This window comes from Cimex lectularius, unplaced genomic scaffold (assembly GCF_000648675.2).
Source record: "Cimex lectularius strain Harlan isolate CLEC.00 unplaced genomic scaffold, Clec_2.1 scaffold8, whole genome shotgun sequence".
Lineage (NCBI taxonomy): Eukaryota > Metazoa > Arthropoda > Insecta > Hemiptera > Cimicidae > Cimex > Cimex lectularius.
Window position 1 is genome coordinate 298414 of NW_019392656.1, and position 22070 is coordinate 320483.

At 30.6% G+C, this 22070-nt stretch overlaps 3 protein-coding genes across 4 annotated transcripts; all 3 read right to left on the reverse strand.

Annotated features, from left to right (window-relative positions):
• Window positions 1-441: 441 nt before the first annotated feature.
• LOC112126164 (aminopeptidase Ey-like) lies at window positions 442-5288 on the reverse strand. The gene is made up of 15 exons (XM_024224629.1): window positions 4957-5288; window positions 3872-4299; window positions 3649-3807; window positions 3291-3590; window positions 3041-3224; window positions 2828-2984; window positions 2668-2752; window positions 2435-2612; window positions 2144-2339; window positions 1655-1932; window positions 1405-1598; window positions 1158-1325; window positions 935-1075; window positions 792-870; window positions 442-727 (listed from the first exon to the last, which is right to left on the reverse strand). The coding sequence occupies exons 1-15, from the start codon at window positions 4969-4971 to the stop codon at window positions 530-532; spliced, it is 2760 nt and encodes a 919-aa protein (XP_024080397.1). The 5' UTR covers window positions 4972-5288; the 3' UTR covers window positions 442-529.
• A 2322-nt stretch (window positions 5289-7610) lies between these two features.
• Window positions 7611-12975, reverse strand: LOC106669604 (aminopeptidase Ey-like). 2 transcript variants are annotated; one of them, XR_002909810.1, is made up of 15 exons: window positions 12702-12975; window positions 11557-11984; window positions 11343-11501; window positions 10984-11283; window positions 10739-10922; window positions 10526-10682; window positions 10335-10419; window positions 10077-10257; window positions 9799-9994; window positions 8861-9132; window positions 8610-8803; window positions 8381-8548; window positions 8135-8275; window positions 7998-8093; window positions 7611-7934 (listed from the first exon to the last, which is right to left on the reverse strand). XR_002909810.1 is itself a non-coding variant. In XM_024224630.1 (15 exons), exons 1-15 carry the CDS (start codon window positions 12708-12710, stop codon window positions 7728-7730), a joined length of 2757 nt encoding a protein of 918 aa, XP_024080398.1. In that variant the 5' UTR covers window positions 12711-12972; the 3' UTR covers window positions 7611-7727. The 2 variants fall into 2 exon arrangements, 1 of the variants encoding a protein (XP_024080398.1); XM_024224630.1 differs by having other exon boundaries at window positions 7998-8073; window positions 12702-12972.
• A 468-nt stretch (window positions 12976-13443) lies between these two features.
• Window positions 13444-21329, reverse strand: LOC106669627 (aminopeptidase N-like). The gene is made up of 16 exons (XM_014399209.2): window positions 21239-21329; window positions 20405-20569; window positions 19831-20261; window positions 19517-19675; window positions 19149-19445; window positions 17439-17619; window positions 17222-17378; window positions 16440-16524; window positions 16189-16384; window positions 15206-15395; window positions 14878-15155; window positions 14626-14819; window positions 14397-14564; window positions 13983-14120; window positions 13819-13900; window positions 13444-13754 (listed from the first exon to the last, which is right to left on the reverse strand). The coding sequence occupies exons 2-16, from the start codon at window positions 20492-20494 to the stop codon at window positions 13518-13520; spliced, it is 2883 nt and encodes a 960-aa protein (XP_014254695.1). The 5' UTR covers window positions 20495-20569; window positions 21239-21329; the 3' UTR covers window positions 13444-13517.
• Between the last annotated feature and the right edge of the window lie 741 nt (window positions 21330-22070).

Sequence of the window (22070 nt, forward strand, 5' to 3'; positions counted from 1 at the left end):
TAATTTAAATCATTTGCCCATCTACACACAAAGAGTTTTACATTAGTGCATGTGTAGAAATATTACACATATTCTTATTTTAAAAACAACTATCTTACATCACATCAAATGTTGTGAATTATTCATGCATTAATGAAAAATAAGTTTAGTCTTTTGCCAAGCAAACAGGGCAGTTGGGGCGGCTGCAATGGTTTAGGTGATGGCACCCATCACAGCAAGGTAAAGGTCCTGGGTTCGAATCTAGCAGCCCTGCATTCAAATTCGACATACTTACAAGAATAAATGTTAACAAAATAATTGCAAAAAAATGTGATATAATAATAGAAGGAAATATTGGCATTTAATAAATATTCAATCATTTACAAGATTTTATATTATGTAAACAAATGTACATTAAATGTAAAATATTTATAATATTTTATTGAATTATTGAAAGATTGATGGAAATAAAATTCTTAATCAATGTTTTTATGGCATTTATCATATTACTACAAATAAAACTTTTTGGCAGTATAGCATACTAACAAGGTTATTTAATTACTTTAAAAAAATTTGTGTTGTTATCAATAAATATATTTGTGTCACTTTTATCAGTATTGTCCTCTTTTATTTCAAAATCAATGGCTGCATTCTTAAACCAGGACGTAATTTCAGCTACATACTTTCTGTCCCAAAACCTTTCCAAAATGACCACATTAATGGATTTTTGTTCCAACAGCTCTGCTAACTGCAATAGGCAAATTATGAATATTTTATTTTCAAATGTCAAAAAATCTAAAATGACAACATACTTTGTCTTTACACTCTTTTTTCCCAGTACGGCTAGAAATAATTTTCTTAAGCTGCTCCTTTACTGATTCATTTCCAAAACTGTTATTTAAAAAAGCATTTATTAACACCCAATAAAAGTTATATAAAAATAAAAACTACCAACTGTAAATTAAGAGAATCAAAATTTTCAGAATAATAGTCAATTGTATAACATGAACTATCTGAAGAAACAAGATTTGATAGTAAGCTAGTTAAGGTTTCTTGTTTCAAGTAGTCAGCTTTATATAAAATATCTTTCAACAGCCTGAAATTTAAAATGAATGTTTATTTACTACTTCAATAGAGTTTTGTTTAGTTGTAGTAACAAATGTTCTTTTTCAAATTACCTTTGAAATAGCTCTTTGTTTTTAACACAAAAAAGAGCATTGAAATAATCTTCTTTTAATTTCCAGTTTTTCTCTTTGATATATTTCTGTTTAATGTAGTTAAACACCTTCTCATCTCCTATTTTAGATGCAGTACACCAAAAAGTACTCCTCAGTTCAGAATTTAACCTTATGATAATGTTAATTTAAAATAGATTTATTGCCAATTTCACAATTGCTTTATGTATTGTATGTATGAGACACATACTGATTTTCATCAATTCTATTATTCATGATATCATCGAGAAGTTGTTTAGTTTGATTCTTGCAGTGTTGGAAATCTAATGAACAGCCGTATTTAACAATCATCATTTTGAGAGCATAGTTAATTAAATTGGTGACTCGGAAACCTCTGGATGTAACGCGTTTGTACACATTAGATACAATGTACTTGTAGTATGTCTAAAATGCATCATTGTGGTTGTAGTGTTTAGTTTGGTTTCAGTTTTAAAACTCACTTTAAGGGTGTCGTGAACTGGTGTTCCCATTGAATAATGAACCAACTCAAGAATGAACGAAAGACCATTGTAGAGTGGAGCATAATAGGCCTCATTTTTTAGGTATCTTGAAAGATTTAAGAAAGTTGAGTAACTAAGAAGTTTTGAATTGGCAAGGAAAATAGCATCATTTATTATTTGGGCCCGGTTCAGTGGGTGAATTTTGACCAAATTATCATTCAATAAATCTGTAGCAATCAGCTCCCAAGTCCTTTGATCATAGTTGACTTTGTAATAGCCTGGTACAAAATTGATTTATATTACTTTCAAAATCAAACAAATAGGTATTGGAGTAAAGACAAATATATAATTTACAATACTAGTCAATAATTAAAAACAATGACAATTACTTGTAATACTTTTTTTTTAAGCAATACTTTTCTTAATAAATCAATCAATCAATAAAAAAAGTAGCAGTAATATACAGATTTTATTTGTTGTTTTGTATACCTATTTTCTGAAGGTTCAAAATTATCCATTCATCGTCCGCTAAGATTGGTGTAACTGGTTGTGCTTCATTGGTTGGCCTAAGCCACTCTTTGAGATGAACATTTTCAAAATTTCTCTCTTTTGATGTTGTGTATGTTACGGGAATCCACCAATGGCTTTCAACATCACCATTTTTTCTTGGCATATCAAACGGTTTCTTTATAATTTCATTTTTACCAAACAAAGTAGTAATTTTATTGTGTTTATTGGTTTAGAAATAAATAAACTGAACTCCGTGATGTTGAGATTTACCTGTTTGACAGTGAGAGAACCGTTTTTATGTCTGTAGACTGTCAGCAGAGGAAATCCATAATTGTGAGTCCAACCATACATCAATGACTCAAGGGATTCTCCGTCAGGAATTGAATTATTGCCCATTTTGGTCTGCAATGCTCCCCAAAGTTCTTTCTCTGTGACAGAATCAAATTGGCTGGAATAAGAACAAAATTAAACACTGGAAATTTTTATAAGTCATTTTTTATTACTTTTCCATCAGATAAGTTTGCAATCCTTGTCTGAATGAACCATTGTTCATTATTATGTTAGCAACCATGTTTGTTATAGCACTACCTTAAATAGGACATATTAGACAAAACATCCTTGTTTCATTTAAAATTGTTTAAATGTTTAATGTGTATTAATTACCTTTTAAATATGTATTAAAAGATGTAGTATATTTTAAAATCCTATCCTGACAGAATTTTTTTTCTACCAAAGAAAACGGCATATAGAAATCATCAGATATAACACTTTCCATGTTTATTGACACAAACAATTCCATTGCTTTTGATTCTGGAAATAACTAAAGATAATTATGTATTAGGATGTTAAAACTAATTTACAATAGCGAAAGATTACTTGGTCCACAATCAGATTCATTAAGTATGATGTAATGCCTTCATTCAACCACAAATAACACCAGTATCTGCATGTTACAAGGTTTCCAAACCACTGATGTGCAATTTCGTGTGCCATAATAAGAACAAATTTTAACTCGTCATCAAATGTAGACATTTCACGTTTTAAAAACAGGAATCTATGGCTGGAAAGGAATATATCAATAAGAACAAATAAAATTAGCCTTTGCATTTTGTGAGATCATAATTACCTCCATGTGATGAGACCCCAACTTTCCATAGCAGCAACTATTTTGTTGGGAACCAGCACAAGATCCATTTTTGGTAGATTATAATCTATCCCAGTGTAGTTTTCCATTGCCTCTAATAAAACTGCCATAATTTCAGATGGTAAAAGTATATTTTCTTTTATTGCTTCTGGATACCATATAGTGTTGTTTTTTGGAAATTCTGCGCTCGCCAGGTCATCGAATATAACAAATGCCACATTATAAGTGGACATTTTTGGAGTTGGGTAGAATGTGTCCCATACCTGACCCTTTATTTTTGGGCTGTAAAAATAGAAAGAATAAATAATCATAATAGTGATTCTTATTTATAAAAATTTACTCTGGAGCTGATGTGTTTCTAATTGGCATGTTTGACAGAGCCTTCATGGACTGGGGCCTACCCAATTTAATCTCAAATACTGCTTTATAACTAGGAATATCTATACAGGGAAATACCAATCGGGCCCCCATAGGTTGAAATTCTGTACTAATTACTTTTCTAAAATCATTAACAAATAACAAGATAAAATAATGAGGATCAATTGAATATTTCAAATACAAACCTTTTTTCATTATTGAATTCATAAAAAGACATATACAGTCCTTTTAGTTCATTCATATTACCACTGTATTTTAATGTGAGAATAAATTCAACATCTTTCCTTATAATTTGATCTAACACAAAAATAATAACCCCACAAGTGACATTTTCTGATGCTAAATTCAAATTTAATTTTGTATTAGTGTCTTTTATTGAATAAAATCCATCTTTAATGTTCACTTTGCTGTGAAATCCCAGTTTATCCGTGTCTTTTAAAACTGTTCCTGTTATGCGAACTTCTCCAAAAAATGACTTCTCTTCAATTTTCATCCAAATATCAAGTGAGTATCGAGACGGTTTCCAGTCTTCCCAAAAAGGATATCCTCCATATGTCTCCTCTCTGTGATCACTTCCGACATTAAAAATCCAAAGAAGGAGTATAAACCCAATCTAATACAAAGAGAGTTTGTTAGTTGCAAGAATTAGCATTTTTATAAAATTGAATAAGGGGATGTCTTTTGTTCAGACACATTTATATGAGGGTGTTTAGATTTTTTATTTTTGATGTTCCATTTTTGCTCATTTTGTTCATTTTCATGTTATATTCATTTAAATAAAATCTCAGATGTAATTCGCCTACAATACATTTTATATTAATAAAGATCAGGAATAATGCCATTATAATTTGACATTAAAAATAAATTTAACATGAATATGTCACAAAAGCTAAGACAACACTAAAAATTGATAACTGCATGCACTATTTTGGCCTAACAAATTTTAAAAAATCTACACAATAATCAATATTTGAAAAAATAAGTTTTGAAAGATATATTAGTTTTATAAAATATTTAAAAGATAAAGGGAAATTATACAAATTCTGTCTTGATTTGTACTTAAATTAATTTTAAAAATGCATAAACGTGAAAGATTAAAGTTGTGTAAGAACCTATTTTCAGACCATTTATCGTTTCTGCCATTTCCTGCCATTTACTCAGTTGTATTCCTTTTGTTCTCATTGTTAAAACTTAGAACAAATTGGTTTGTTTAGTTCAAACTATTTTCACAAAATAATAATAAATTTGGTATGCATTAGTACTTACTTACATGTCTATAAGCCATTGCAATGATTTATGAAACACTTCTAATCAGTGAGGGTGTATTCGTTACTTTATCACACTATTATCTGTACTGAATTCAACTGAATCGCATCAATCTGTTAAATTTAATTGCCCATGTTATTAAACGGCAGTGGAACAAATTGAAAGGCCTACGCTCTTCATTTGTAAAATGTATTTAAAATGATTATTTGGAGATCGTGTGTATTTAAAATGTAATTTCACTCAACTCGAAAGGAACAATGGTGATTCTAGAAAAAAAGGTACCTGAATAAATACTGAATTGAGGAAATATACCAATATGAAAATGCCATCTTTAAAAGGTAAACTTAATATTCAAACAATAATAAAACTTGTATAATTTATTGAACAAGTAAAATCATTTAACAACTAAACAATTGGCAATAAAAAATTTAAAAAAATGTTTACACAATTTGTCTGCTTGATGTCCACTAGAAGAACTTTAGGCAAATCTTGAGGACTAAAACTGAAATGGCCTATTGGCTATATGGTAGTAATAAGACCCTCAATAATGAGAAATATCCTGTCACTAATCCCATGGACAAAAGCTCAACAAAAACAAGCTATCGAAACTTACAGCATACAAAACTGGCAAACCAAATGCAGGAGTAATATGTAAGAGCAGTCCAACTCACCATGGATGTACACTGATCTCTTTCAAGCTGAAATACACGCCATCAACAGTTGTGCCTTAGAAAATCCTAAAAGAGGTTACATCGAGAACAAATCATCATAAGGTCAGATAGCCAAGCACCTATTTAAGCATCAATATAAAAAATCACATCAAAATTTGTTAGTGAATGTATCTGAAATCTCCAAAACCTAGTGAAATGAAACAACCTGATGATATATTAGGTACCAGGACACAAAAGATTTTTGGGTCATGAAAAGGCAAACAAACTGGCAAGAGGAGGATCTGCAGGACCACATTTATATTGAAACCCTGAACCTGTATGTGGATGACAGAAACAAACATAGAATCCTCCATCGCAAAATGGATAAACTCTTCAAGTGCTAAACCAAATAAACTATGCTAAAAGACTCCTTGCTAAAACTGACAAATTTGCTACAGTTTGAGTGTTCTAAACTGAGAGGAGTGATAGGGCTATAAATTGGCCACTGGCATCCGAAAAAACATCTATATTAGATGGGTTGTTCAATGATGACCACATTTGTAGGTTAAATAATGACAAGGATGAAACAGTCACCCATGTCATCTTTCAATGTGAAGAACCACTCAATGGAGACCTGTGGGAAAAACCAGGAAAGGAATTGTAGCTATGACATTCATTGACCTAATATTAATTAAGAGAAGGATAAAGTCAATTGAATTAAACTAAGGAACTAGGAAAAGTACAATCACACAGAAGGCTGCAGTGCTAGGGGACATAAACACTTCCTAGATTTCCATCATCATCAACATCACATCTTCATTATAGTTGAAGGATTGTAATTGTGTGAAATACATATGAAATTCCAGAACCAAACTCTGCATAGGAACATGGGATTTTGATTTTTCAAATTTCAAATTAAACTATCTTCCTAAAACTTACTAATAAAATTAATTAATTTGCCGATGGTACTATTATAGTGAAATTTCTTGTTGAGGTTAGCAGTTTGGTCATTTAAAACACACCACTGATGATAACCAAATTTTGAAACATATCTGACATACCAAAACAAAAGAAGACGCCGAACATAAACTCTTCAGCTGTATCAAATTCAAGGCAGAAAGAGAACGTTTGCAAAAGACCATCACCTCAGCAGAATGGCCGCCTAATCTCCAAAAGCTAGTCTGTGATATCAAATCTTTTGGAGCACTAAAAGACTTTGCCTCAAATCACTTAAATGAACAAGTACCTATTTATTCTATTTATTCTAATTATTAAGTCCTAAATATTGTTATTATTGTTAGAGTTTTATTACTGTTATTTATTTATTTATTGCATAATTAAACATAGGTTTAGGGTTCCGGGCTGTTTTCCTCTTCTTAATAAGAAAATTTTAGATAATATAAATAGATAGAAAATAAAACCAAGGAAAAGTAAATGTGCAAGGGGAAACCAGCAAGGGAAGACCTTTTGTTTTAGGTTCTAAAATGAAAATATGGTCCCTTCAAAAACCGACCAGCAGTCTCGCCTGAAGGAAAGATCGTTGGGATGTATTTTTATCCCATTTATTTGAAATCCCTTAGATATACAAATTCGATTAAGCAAAAGCGTTTGTCCACCGGTATGGGGTCTTCCTCAGGTACGGCGGGGTGGTGGAAAGGGTAAAGTAAAAAATAAACCAAAACATCGAGGATATGTTTAGGATGACAAGCATTAACTTAATTTAATAAATTTAATGCTTATGATATTCCATAATACACACGTCCTGATAAATTTTCGAGGTGTGCAAGTGTTCTTGTAGACTCTGGGACAATTTTAGTTTGGTCTTTTTTATTTTTTTTTCTCTTGCTAGTTGTGTTTTTTCAAATTGGTTTTGGCATTTATATCCATTTTGGCAATTTTTTTTTTAATTTAATAAAAAGCACATAGTTGTGTTTTTCCAAGATTAATATCACACACACACACACACACACACACACACACACACAGGTGGTTTCTACAAAAAAGGAAAATTACTTCATAGTTTTATTGTGATACATAATTGTTGTAACAAAAGAGAGACTGAACAACTCCATTAATAGTTACATTTAATCGAAATGTACAATGAAAGAATAGTTTAATATAAATACTATTCATTTGTAACTTTGAAAAAGTTAATATTCTTTTCGATAAAAACATTTTTACTGTTTCCACAATTTTTTTCCTCTTCAGGCCCACTCTCAATATCAAAGTTTTGTTTCTCAAACCAGAATATAACATCTCTAAATCTATTGACCCAGTCACTTTTGTTGTTCAGTTGAATAGGAATGGACCGTTTACCAACCAAATCTTTTAACTGCAATATTAAATTATGAAAATATTTGTACAGCTGTGGAAAAGTTACAATAAAAAGGTGTACTTTGTTCTTGCACTCTTCTTTGTCTGTTGTTATAAAAATTTCATTTAAATACTCTATAACTTTGTTGTTCCCATAGCTGAAATATTAAGGTTTAAACTGTAAAATTAAAAAAAAAAATGAAAATAATTATTTCTTACTTGGAAACAATAATTTCAAAGTTTTCAAAGAAATAGTCTATAAGATAACACGCTGTATAGGGAGATATAATACGAGTCATTATAAACTTTGGATCAATATCTTTGATGTACTTCACTTTGTGGAAAATGTCATTTAGCAAGCTTGAAAAAAAAATTAAAGTGATAAATTTCTTACTTTTTATGTATTTAATTTTTTTTAATGTTTTAAATTCTGTCCACTTACATTGGGACAAATTTAATCCATACCTGTTAAATATGTTTCTACTTCTGACACAGAAAAGAGAATTTAAGTATATCTGTTTCAGCACTGTTTGTTTTTCTTCAATATATTTATGTTTAATGTAGTTAAACACTTTTTCGGTGCCTGTTTTGGCAGCAGTACACCAAAAGCTCTCCATTAATTCAAGATTTAATCTGAAACAGTTTTTGCAAGAGAAAAATGTTTATTGGAATAATATGATTTTTCCATTCATACTGATTTTCATTGAGATCCTTATTAATTACAGAATCCACAATTTGCATGACTTGGTTCTTGCAATGTTGAAAATCGAGTGTACATCCCAATTCGATAATCATAATTTTAAGCGAATGGCTGACCACATCTGTCACGTTGAATTCGTCAGATGTAACATGTTTGTAAATGTTGCTCACTAGATACTTCATGTAGTTCTAGAAAACAAATCCATTTACTCCTTTGAAAGATAAATTTCTATTATTGACAACAACCTTGTAGTAATTCCCCGCAGTTTTTACAAAAGGAAATAATGACTGGATTGACATTATGCCAAGATAGAGTGGGTAGTAATGCAATTCGTTTTTCAGATACCTTGAGAGATTTAAAACAACTGAGTAATTCAATAAGCCAGCTTTGGCCAGCTGAAAAGCATCATTTATTATCTGCCCTCTGTTCAATGGATGAATTTCTTCCATCCTGTCACTCATTAAATGTGCAGTTATAAGCTGCCAAGTCCTTTGGTCATAATTGATTTTGTAATAGCCTGAAAAAATTTGTTTTATGATAATTGATATTTTTCAAGCAATTGAATTAGTAAAGCTAAATATATAACATTGATAATAACAACTAAAACGCCACGATGATGATGAAGTCTTACTTTGATCTTCCCTTGACCATATTCCAGATGTCAACATTTTGCATACCAATCAATTAAGGTTTTTAGTTGAGATAAAAAAAGTCAATGGCATGAGCTAGTTGGTTAAGCGGACCACGAAATTAGTGAATTTTGCATACCTTTGATTAATAATTAAAATGAAATGGTAAAGTAATTAAACAGTTTCACATATTTTACACGTTAGAAAACAAATTTTATGGTCACACTTCTGACTGCAAATCAACAGATTTATTTAAACTTTTATGATAATACATAATAATTACCAGTATGTGATATATAATTTCATTGAAGATCTAAGATTTTCAAATATGTAGGGTGTTTTTTATTTGTCTTATATTTTAACAGAATAACTTGCATAAAATACCAGACAAATAAAAACCACTCTCCATCTATAAAAGAAAAACCAACAACATACAAAAATTTATAATAAGATTTGTAATTTATAATTAATTTAGTAAACCTAAAACTCTTTTTGCAGTGACAATAATAAAATTTGGAAAAGATTTAGAACATTAAAAATTTAATATTTAATACCTGCATTCTGAAGATTGAGTATTATCCAATCATCTTCTGTTATGGTTACTGCAAGTGGTTGTAAATCGCTGGTTGGCCTTAGCCACTCTTTGAGATGAACATTTTCAAAATTTTTTTCTTTTGATGTTGTGTAAGTTAAAGGAATCCATAAATAGCTTTTGTATGAAGCATCCTTCTCGAATAAATAAAATGCCTCCTTCACACCGTTAACAAACAAATATATTAACTATTTATTTGTTTTTTAATTTGCTTATGTACAAAGTAGATTTAGTAGATACCTGTTTAATCGCAATGCTACCATTGTCTGTATGTCGATAAACATTGAGCAATGGAAAGCCTCGGTTGTGAGTCCACGCATACATCAAGGTCTCCAGAGATTCTCCTTCAGGGATTTCAGTTTCATTCATTTTTGCTTGCATCGCTTCCCAAAGTTCTTTTTCTGTCACAGAATCAAACTGGCTAAAAATAATTAGATGTGATATAATTCAAAAAGTTATAATAATTAAATCGGAGTTAGTAATAACATTGGTACCTACTTGTCCATCAAGAATTTCTGCAAGCCTTCTTTAAACATGTCATCTGTCATGATAATTTTTCTGACCATGTGTAAAATCGCAGCTCCTTAAATTATGCAACTTTTGAAGAAAGAATGTAAACTTGCTTAAATCTATTTGTTTAAAATGAAATTTTAATCATAGTCTAGTTATATTAAATATAAAAAAAAAACCTTTGAGATAGATATTCAATGACATTGGCAAACGCATTGTTTGTCTCTCACAATAGTCTTGTTCCACCAAAGAAAAAGGAACATATGTATCTTGATTCATAGTATAATCAATTATGTCTAATGTAAATATATCCATAGCATTTGAATTTGGTAATACCTAGAAATAGTTCATTTATTTATTTTGTATAATGCGTAATGAAACAGAGTCATTACTTGATCTACAATCTGATTCATTATATAAGATGTTATGCCTTCGTTGAGCCATAAATAACACCAATATCTGCATGTTACGAGGTTGCCGAACCATTGATGTGCAATTTCATGTGCCATATAGACAACAAACTCCAACTCCTCTCTAACAAATATCTTCCTTTCTTCCGCAGATATATGACTATATCTATTTTTAAAAAATAGAAAATTATAAAAGTATAATCCCAATAATAACACTGCTTCATCACCTCCATGTTATGAGACCCCAGCTTTCCATAGCGATAGGTGCTTTCTCCGGTACGACTGCCAAATCCAATTTTGGAAGGACATACTTTATCCCAGTGTACTTTTCCATTTGGTCTCTCAGCATAACCATAATTTCAGATGTTAATTGTATGTGTCTTTTAATCTCATTTGGGTACCAAATTGTGTTGTTATTTTGAAGGGTTAGATTTGTCAAGGTGTCATATATTAAAAAGGTCAGAACATAGGTTGACATCTTAGGACTTGGATGGAATACATCCCATACTTGACCATTGATTCCTGAACTGTCATAATATTTCAATAATTATTAAACTATATTGAACTTTTTTGTATGAATATTTACTCTGGAGGTGATGTACTTTTAATTGGCATGTTTGAGAGAGCATTCATTGTCTGTGGTCTGCCTACTTTCAACTCAAACACTGCTTTATAACTGGGAATATCTATGCAAGGAAATACCCATCGGGCTCCCATTGGTTGAAATTCAGTACTAATTACTGTTCTAGAAAACATATTATCAAATAATTTATAATTAATTAAATTACCTCATTACAAACCTTTTTTCATTATTGAATCGATAAAAAGACATGTACAATCCTGTTAAATTTTGCATCAAACCATTGTATCTTAATGTGAGCATAAATTCAACATCTTTTCTCAGAGTTTGATCCAAATTGAGAAAAATAGAATCGGAATTGACATTTTTCGATGCCAAACTGAGATTTATGAATTTGTTATTTCCTTTTAACGTATAAAATCCTTCTGAAATATTCACTCGACAGTGAAGTCCCAGTTTGTCCGTATCTTTTAAAATGACCCCGGCAATTTTAACTTTTCCTTCGAAGGACTTATGTTGAATATCCATAACGATGTCCAGTGAGTAACGAAACGGCTTCCAGTATATCCAAAAGGGACTGCTGTTATCGTCAATTTGAACTCTTGTGCCCATGCAGGTAAAAATTCCGATGACAAATAGTAATAATATCTTAAATATAAAATAAAAATGTAATTATAAACGTACTTTTGTATAAAAAAAAAAAAAAACAGGGATAAGGCCAGTTTGAAAGAAAAGGAAACGTTCAGTTCTTTCAACAAGCTTTTGAAGAATACATCCCCCTTCATCAGGGCATTGAAACTATTATTAACAATTCCAATTGGCCTTATCTCTGTTTTTTATTACCAAAATATACTATTAAAGGCTTATATTAATCATACCAAGAGAAATTATTTATTTGTTTATTTATTTATGTGAATATTTATGTTTGTCAATGTTGGCTCACAATGCAATTTCTGTACATTTCACAGAACATCTTACATTTTTTTATCAAATGAACTGACTAGAAAAGCTATTGTGCTGTATTTATCTGAGGGTAAAATTAAATATTGAATGCCATGAGGGATAGATGGATAATAAAAAAAGACAAAGAAGATCATGGTTAAAAAAGTATCAACTTATGTCGCTTTTGTTTGAATACAAAACTTTTTTTTTCATTTGTCATGCAAATAAATTAATTAAAACAGTATTGGATAAAATCCAGATCAACTATTCTTATGCGATATTAAGTTTGCATTAGCTTTGCTTGTTGCATGTATATTGATTGAACTTATTAATATTTTTTTAATCTAACAGTAACTCTCATACAAGTAAACTATTGTTGATGTAAAGGATTGGGTTACTTAAGTCTTTTCAAATTTCACTTACTTTTTCCATAATGAGCTTGAACGTTTCTTACAAAATATCCAAATTGAAGAAAGCAATTACAGTGTATTCATTATACAATACGACATGTATTTTTTTACCCATGGTATCTATGGAAGTGACTCAGCCGAGTTCTTACTCACTTTCCATACTGGACTTTGGACAACTAAACATAAAAATAATGTTTAGATTATTTATCCTTGAACACAACTGCTTCCTGGTATTTTTAGCATGTAACTTTCTTGGGCTGTTTCAGACTATTTGTAAACAGCTTACAATTAGATGCTTTTATTAGCAAAAACCTAAGTTACACGGATGTCTATATTTTAAACTCCTTCATCAGCTTAAAAGCTCTTTGCTGGGTAGACACTATTTAAAAATTAATTTATACACCCATTGAATAATACAATGTCAATTAATTAATTTAACCTCGTAATATTTAGCAATAGACCTAATAATAAAAAAAAAAGACTTGGATAAAACATTTTCTAATTTCTCACCAATTGCTGGATTGTTATTTCAAAAAGTAAATAATTAAAGCTCAATATTTCAAGCAACACAAATGATGAATTTTGAGCAGTAATTTGATCCTGGCCCAGCTAATAAAAGAATAAGAAAAATAAATAGTATTTTAAACCTACTAAAATAATTCTGTGATAAAATTTTAAGTTTTATATGCGCAGTTTGAAAAACAATCCTTCATTTTACTTTATGTACAGTATTGAACAGATGGGAAATCAATAAGTTAAAATGTGAAATAATCTATTGTGTCATAATACTTCAACAGACAGAAAAACATATTCTAAACATTTATGCTAATTATAATTCATTGTCTAATGGGTGTACTTTGTATTCATTTGGCACTTCAAAAAATACATCGTCTCGCTTTAAAAATACATTCATATTCTTTGGGGGATTTGCAATAATTATAGCTGCAAAATATTCATGCTTATGTTGGCTAAACCATCTGTTCAGTTCACCTCCATGTTTCTTATCCCACGCTCTTGCTCTTGGCCATGGGTAATATATTTGATGAAATAATGAGATTTGCTGTATCTAAAAAATAAAATTAGAATAAATTATTAAAACTTTTGTTTTACAATTATTCATTAATGTTAACCTTCATTTCACAAAATATCGCTCTAGCTTTAACTTTGTTGTAAGCGTCTTGTAGAAACTCAATGATTCCCTCCCATCCTATCCTATTTGTAAAATAAAATAAAAGATTATTATCCTTCTGTAATTTTCCTAATGTATACTTTTTGTATTGGAAATTGCACTCACTTTGAAAGAATTAGTTCAAAATTTTCTTCGAGAAAGTTAAGAAGCATACAGTTTGAATCCAAGGGCGTTATAAAATCTCTCAACTGGGTTACAATATTTTCAGAAAAGGTAGATTTATAAAATAGGTGATTTAAAACCCTTGAAAACAAATTAAATATTATCAAATGAAATATATAGCTTATAAAAGTTACAATGTTTTAAAACGTTGGAAAATGTTGAAGTTAAAAATGTAATAATACTACAAATTTATCTCTCTCTAATTTTCTATAGATAGGCCAAGATCATGTAATATAATTGCACATTATTTAAACAACCATTATTTAAAGAGTAAAAACTGGAATGAGTTTGTTTCTTTCATTTCATATAAGTTTTGTAAATTCATATTTAAAAATCATTTTTATAAAAGATAATTACTGTGTAATAATGTATGGATCTTTACTGCATAATAAATATTTTGCATAGGTTATTGCTTCTTCTCCATTGGGCGTCGATTTGAATTTTCTTAACAGGTACTTTGTGATATTCGTTGAACCAACTCTGACAGCAGAACACCATAATGTGTATTTCAACTCAGGAATCAACCTAAGCAAGATTACTTAGAATTATTTCATTTCAACACATCACATATAGGCTATATTCTTACTGATATTTTTTGCCTTTATTATTGATTATTGAATATGCAAGTTTTGTAGCTTGGTCTGTACAGTGATAGAAATCGAGTTGACATGCCAACTCGACAAGCTTAATATGGTAAAAATGGTTCAATACTTTGTTCTCTTTAAGCTTGTTTAGAAAAACTGCCATATAGTTATCAGCAACAAGAGATCGCATGAAATTCTTAACATATAAAATAAAGTTATTAGAGAAGATAAAAATAATTCATTACATGACTTACAGTAAACTTTTTTTTGAGGTTTTCATCCACTGCTTGAGAGCTTAATTTTAAAAGTCCTTCCATCCCAACACTTAATGGCAAATAATGTTCCTCTTTCCTAAGATATGTTGTTAAATTTAACACTGTAGATAGACTTAACAAATTTTCAGAGGCACACTCAAATGCATCATTAAGGATCTGGGCTCGATTCAAAGGATGGATGTCATGCATACTTTGGTTTATTAAATGATCACTAATGAGTTGATATGTTCTGTCGTCATACAAAATTCTATAGAACCCTAAAAATTATTATTATTATTGTTAGAATGATTATTTGTTATATTATTACCAGCATGCTGAATGTTCAACACAACCCATTCATCATCAGATAGTTGTAAGTCAAGCTCTTGTAGTTTATGTGTTGGTTGAATCCATTGTTTGACTTTTAAATTATTGAAATTTTTCTCTTTTGATGTGGTGTATGTTAAAGGAATCCACCAGTATTCATTGCTTGATATCACAGGTTTAGAAAATAAACCCTACAATTCCAAGTTAAACATTAAAGCATACTTTACAATTAATTAAGGTTTTTTGTTGAGATGAAAAAAAGTTAATGGTTAAAAAGTTAAGAAAAATGGCAAAAGGAGGGAAAACTCATAAGGCGGGGTTGAGATGAGGAGTTGATGTCCGAGTGGATCGAGGTCACGATAGCTCAGGTGGTAGAGCAGCGGCGTATCTAGCCGAAGGTCGTGGGTTCGAATTCCTCTCGTGCCATTAACTTTTTTCATCTCAATAAAAACCTTAATTAATTGTCATGTATTAATTGGTCAAGCGGACCACGAAAATAGTGAATTAATGATTTAAAAATGAAGTACACTTCACTAAAGCTCTCCGTCGCCATTTCAATTGTCATCGAGAGTCCAAACCGATTACACGACATTTGAAAAATGGTAAAAGGAGGCAAAACTCAAAAAGGTGGGGTTGAGATGGGAAGTTGGTGTCCGAGTGGATTGAGGTCACGATAGCTCAGGTGGTAGAGCAGCGGCGTATCTAGCCGAAGGTCGTGGGTTTGAATCCTTCTTGTGCCATTAACTTTTTTTCGTCTCAACAAAAAACCTTAATTAATTGTAAAGTATTAATTGGTCAAGCGGACCACGAAATTAGGGAATTAAAGCATACCTTATTCTATAGAATTTAACTATTGTCAATCTGGTTTGGGTTGCTTTTTGGGTCTGTCATGGTTCAACATGTGTTCAACAACTTGCAGACCAACCCACCATAATCTTTATTGTCATTCTATTCTTTTTATGGAAAAAAACATTGGGAACATACCTGAGTTACACGTATGTCTCCATCAAGCCTACTGACTTTTACTAAAGGATAGCCTTTGTTATAAATCCAAGTTTTCATCACTTCATTAATAGCAGGTGTATAAGTTTTATTTATGAACAGCTTGGCCTTCACAGAAGTATCTATTACTTCTTCTAGTGAGTCCCAAAATTGAGTTTCATCCACTACGCCGAATTGTCTGCACGGATGAAACAATATTTATATACAATCACAATAAATAATATAATACTTACTTATTTGTCAAGTAATTGTGTATTGCCTGTTTAAAATTTCCTTTGGTCATTAAATTGTTTTCCACCATGTGCAAAATGGCAGCTCCTTATATAAGAAAATAAAATACAGTTAAACAAGACTACTAAATAGTTTTTCTCAAGTAGTGAAATAATAGTAATTGTTTGGTTTTTGAGCCAACAGGCAGCTGTCCTCCAGTAGAAATAAGGTGCACATAGGTGCAAATAGGTTTGTTTTAATTTTAACCATTTAATTAGACTAATTTCTGGAGATTTAGAAGTTGAAAGAGGCAAATTGGGGGACCATAGTAGCTGACTGGTTGGCATCATAGACTCTCGACTTGTTGACTCAGCAGTCATGGGTTCAATTCTCATCATTGATCCAAATTTTTACATTACTGTTCTCTCCCCCCAAAAAAATATATATGCATACATAAACAAACAAACAAACAAACACACACACACACACACACACACACACATACACACACACACACAAACAAACAAACACACACACACACACATATATATATATATATATTTTTTTTTTTTTTAATATATATATATTTAATTTGTTGACTAAAATTTTATTATATTATACATTTTTAATCTCTTTTTAACCTTACAATAGACTTCAGATGAAAAAGCAAATTTCAACATACAAAATTGCATAATTATTGATATGATCTTGTAATTAATACATTTTAATTGTATAACATTGCTTTTTCGAGCTGTTGTATTATAGATTCTCGGGCTGTGAAACCTTTCTTCTAGTAATACATTACCTTTATTATTATGGACAGTTCCAAATTGCATTGTATCTATATTCTCAAGGCATTTGTCAGTATTTACCAAAGATAGTAATTGTTTGGAGTCATCTGCCATTGCTGTCATGACTGTATTTTTAATAAATAATTCAAGATCAGTTGAATCTGGGAAAGCCTGGAAAAAAAGTCAATTTCCATTAGCTGATCAGTATAGGGTTTAAATTTGATTTTTAACCTGTCGCACTATTTGTTTACTGACGTAGGTGGAAAGGCATTCAGTAACCCATATTTGACACCAATCCTTGCAAGACACTAAATTTCCAAACCAATACTTGGCAATTTCTTTCCCCATAAAATTATATATGTATTCTAATTTGTCCAATCCAACAAAGTTAACGTGGTCAAACATGTCAAGACTACAATAAAATACTCAATTATATGGTTACAAAATGGTCATTTTGTATGTGGTAGAGTGACTGTATGAAATATATTAACAAGTGGCCTCTAAACAGACATGCTCCCATATGAATTTTACAAAGGGCACCACAAACATTTTTGATGATATTGCTGAATTTTTATGACCAAACATATGGTAAAGGAAGAGTACCAAAATGTTTATCCGAGTCAGTAATGTACCCTCTTTTTAAGAAGGGTGATTTAAATCTGGTTTCTAATTACAAAGGCATTTGCTTTTTTATAATGCAAATGCTAAACTATTTTTTGGACTTTTATTTTTGTAGCTAGATAGACCTGGCACAGTGATAATAATATTTTTATGGATCCTCTCAGTGTGATTTTGTTTAAAAAAACGAACAGAATGGCCAACCCTCTAGATATTCCTATCAATATTCAACCCACTGACGTTAAATAAAGGAACATGGTAAAGAAAAGGTAGCAATGTCAGTGAACCAGGTTAGCCGAGAAGCTCTTGCACTTTAGATTATGGTTGATAGGTGGTCCCCAGAAAATCTAAATTGCAGAGAAAAGACCATGCTAATCTGACTAAGAATTGGCCATACGTGGTTACACACAGACAATTTCATTTGGGCAAAAAAATGTGTCTGGCAAGCAGAGACTGGTTGCTCAATGTGTCTCAATTAGATTAGCTAGTGTATGTGAAGTTCTATGTAAATATATGTTCTCCATCACCCCATATGAATGAATGGTATGTAAACAGGAAAGAAAAGGGGACCACGGTACACCAAGAGGAGATCCCCCAGTCGTGGCTTTGATTCCCTCCATTGCCTCTGGATTTTTCTGATGCATAAGAGGAATGGTGACTACAGTGAGAGTTGACATGGGCTCATCAAGGGAAGGTCTGGCGGGATCGGGTCTCAGAGACCCTGAATTCAGTCCCAACCCCCTTTGAAAATGAATTTGGAAGAATACTGGTACACCAGGGTCTCAATATACACATGTGTCATTACGAGCTCCAAAAATGGAGCTGCAGTGCTCGGGGGAACAGCTCATAATCAATTAAGAAAAAAAGTGTAGTGTATTTATGTTAAAACTCCTAAGGAGCGAATTAGGACAGGCAAGATTTAATAAAGGGCAGTCAATAATATTTGTATTTACTGTAATCTGATTCTGTGGATGATAAGATAAAGAAAAAGCATTATGCTTTATTTTAGATTTCACCACAATGTTGAGCATCTAAATCGACCTGTTTTTTTAATATACTGGGTCGTTTGAACAACAGTTCAATTTACTGGGAGTTTGAACAACATTTTTCAGTTATTTTAAAATGGTGGGGGGAGAGAAAATATAAGATCCTCGTTATATGCTGATGATATTGTCATTATTGCATGCTCAATTGATGTCTACAAAAAATTAATAACCTAGAAGAATTTTGGATCTGATGGTTCAATTTGATATTAATTATTATTAAATGAAATCTCAGTAGGTACTAGTACAATGAAATAATAAATCTGTAGATCTGTTTTACCTCCATGTGATGAGTCCCCAGTTTCCTAAAGATTCATGACTTTTGTTTGGTATTAAAACTAAATCTAATTTTGGCAGGATGTAACTTATTCCTGTATAATCTTTTAAAGAGTCTAATAAATAAGGAACTGCTTCTTCTAGAAAGTTAACATTGTCTTTTTTTGTAAACCATATAGTAATCCCATTTCTTAAAGTATGGTTTAAATAGTTGTCTCGCAATAGGACAAGCGCAAACATGTACGTGGACATTGGTAGTGATTTATTAAATGTGTCACTTATTGGCTTGTTGAACATTAAACTAGAATAAAAAGTAATGCAATAAATTTAATCAAGTTTCAAAATATAATACAACATTAAATTTTCACTCACTTTCCTTGTGTTGTTTTTATCCTTGGCATGTTTGATAAAGCTTTCATCCATCGTGGTCTCAATAATTCTAAGGTAAATTTAGCTTTAAACCTAGGAAAGTCTACACATGGAAATAACTCTCTTGCATCAAACTTTTGAAAATTTGTGGCTATTAATGGTCTAAAAATATAATACATGAAGATATAGATTGAAAGTCTGAAAACACTACTTTTTAAATTAAATTTTACATGCCAAATTAAACTACTCACAACAAAGTTATGTTTAATTTGGTCTGATTCAATCATAATTTTAGCTTAATTAATGTCAAAAATTACCTGAATTGATGTTTATTGTTATAATTTGGTATAAAAGTGATTGAGGTATCACTTAACTCTCCAGTGTATTTTATGTTAATAACGAAAAAACTATCCTTGGGTAAAACAGAATTGAGATATAGTTTTAACATCCCATCTTCAAGTTGAAGCGTGTGATTTTTGTCGACGTTTACTTTTTCCATTTCACTATTTACATAATAGATCTCAGTTACATTTACTTTACTGTGCAAAACCAGCTCAATGATTTCAGATGATGTTACACCACTTATTGTCACTTCCCCTCGGAAAATTTTAGTAAATTTTTCAAAAACATCTGTCATATCAAGTAGAACTTTGTATTCTACCGGGGCCCATTTTATGGCAAAAGTTTGATCGTTAGAACTGTGTACCTCACTTCCCAGTATAAATCCAAGTATAATAAAAATCAATTTCTAGAAATTTGAACCAAAAGAAAATTATAGTAATGCAAATTGCATATTATTATACAATATACATATTATACTCGTAATAAGAACATATAAATTCTTTGGTAAATTTTATACTTCGGTATGTATTATAAAGAACCTGTACTTACAAGTTTCATCTTGAAGCTAACAGCAAACAAAGCCATTTCATAAAAAGAAAAAAAGAAGCTCAAAGTCATCAGCACCAATCCAATTGTCATAGATAATTAAAAATGTTTACACGCTTTATTGATCAATAATCAATTTTTTACAACACATTAAGATGTTATAATCCTCTGAAAAATATTATATCATAAATGTTAAATTCAATTTGGAACTTTTCATTTTATTGATAGCTGTAGTATATATAGCTTTTTTTACATGGTTATTTTTTATGTTGTTTATGATGTTTTTGAAAAAAAGTCCATTTGTAAGTGCTGGATTCGAACCCAGGACTTTTACATTACAATGACGAGCACCATGTCTTGCAATTTGCAACCAAACAAAACTGATAATGCAATATCTAAAAATAAAAAAAAATCATTGATATTCATCTTCTGAATCTTACACAGGTAATGAATGTGGCATATGAACTGTAAATACATATTATATTGAAATTGACATACTTTTAAATTTGTTGAAATATATCTGAAAAGAAACTCATTTCTACGCATTTTTATTGTGGTAGATATACTAAGAAAATTAATATCAGTTGCATTGAACATTGTGTTGATGATGATGATGATGATGATGATGATGATGATGATGATGATGATGGATACAAGAAGCAATGTTTGTGCTCACTGACAAATAAGGTCCTGGGTTCGAATCCAGAGGCCCCGCATTCAAACTCGACATACTTACAAGTCTTTCTTTCAATAACACAGACAACACGAGGGGTTGATATGACCTGCTGAACCCTCATTTAGAAAAAAATATATAAAATAAAAAATAAAAATACTTACAATTTGAGTGATAATAAAATTACAGTTAACAATCCTTTAAGGTAAATGCTGATACTTGTTCCTGTGTGGTGCAATGTAGTTACTGACAACAATGTCAATGCAATAGATTATCTACTTGTACTTGTTGTAGGAATTGCAGCTGACACCCCCTCACAGTTTAAACGAGATATATTTAGAATCATTATATTGCCCACATTATAGAAAAATATCAAACAAACGAGTATCTTTTTGTTTAAAGTATCATTTTGATTATATTATATAATAGAATAGAAAAGGCATTTATTTTCAAATTAACAAACATGGAAATTCATAATATGGTCTATACAAAACACTATTAGGCATGGATCTCATTCTGTCTGCCCGGTTGACTCAAACTTAACATACTATTATAGCCTAAACAGTTCATTTTGTTTTAAAAGAATAAGTACCTGATGAGGGTGAATTTTTACAATAAATTTTTTTACAAAGAAATTTATAAGTAAGTTTTTACCTTAGTCATTCATTTCCACTTAAAATCAGCCATGCTAACTCTATAAAAAACAAAATTAAATTTAAGAAATTTTTCACAACAATAATAATTTAAATATCAAGCAAATGCATCTATACAAATTTACAAACAAAGAAAATATTTTCAATGAGGTAAGCCACATCTGGAACTACTTGACTATGGTCTGATGTCCTCAAGAAACATAAACATTTATAAATTAATTTCTAATTTTTTGAAAAAATTAAACATAATGTATAATTAATCTTGTAACATATTTCACTGCTTATGCATTCATGGGGGTCATTTATAAACAATGAGAACAATAATGGTGAAAGCGGAAAACCC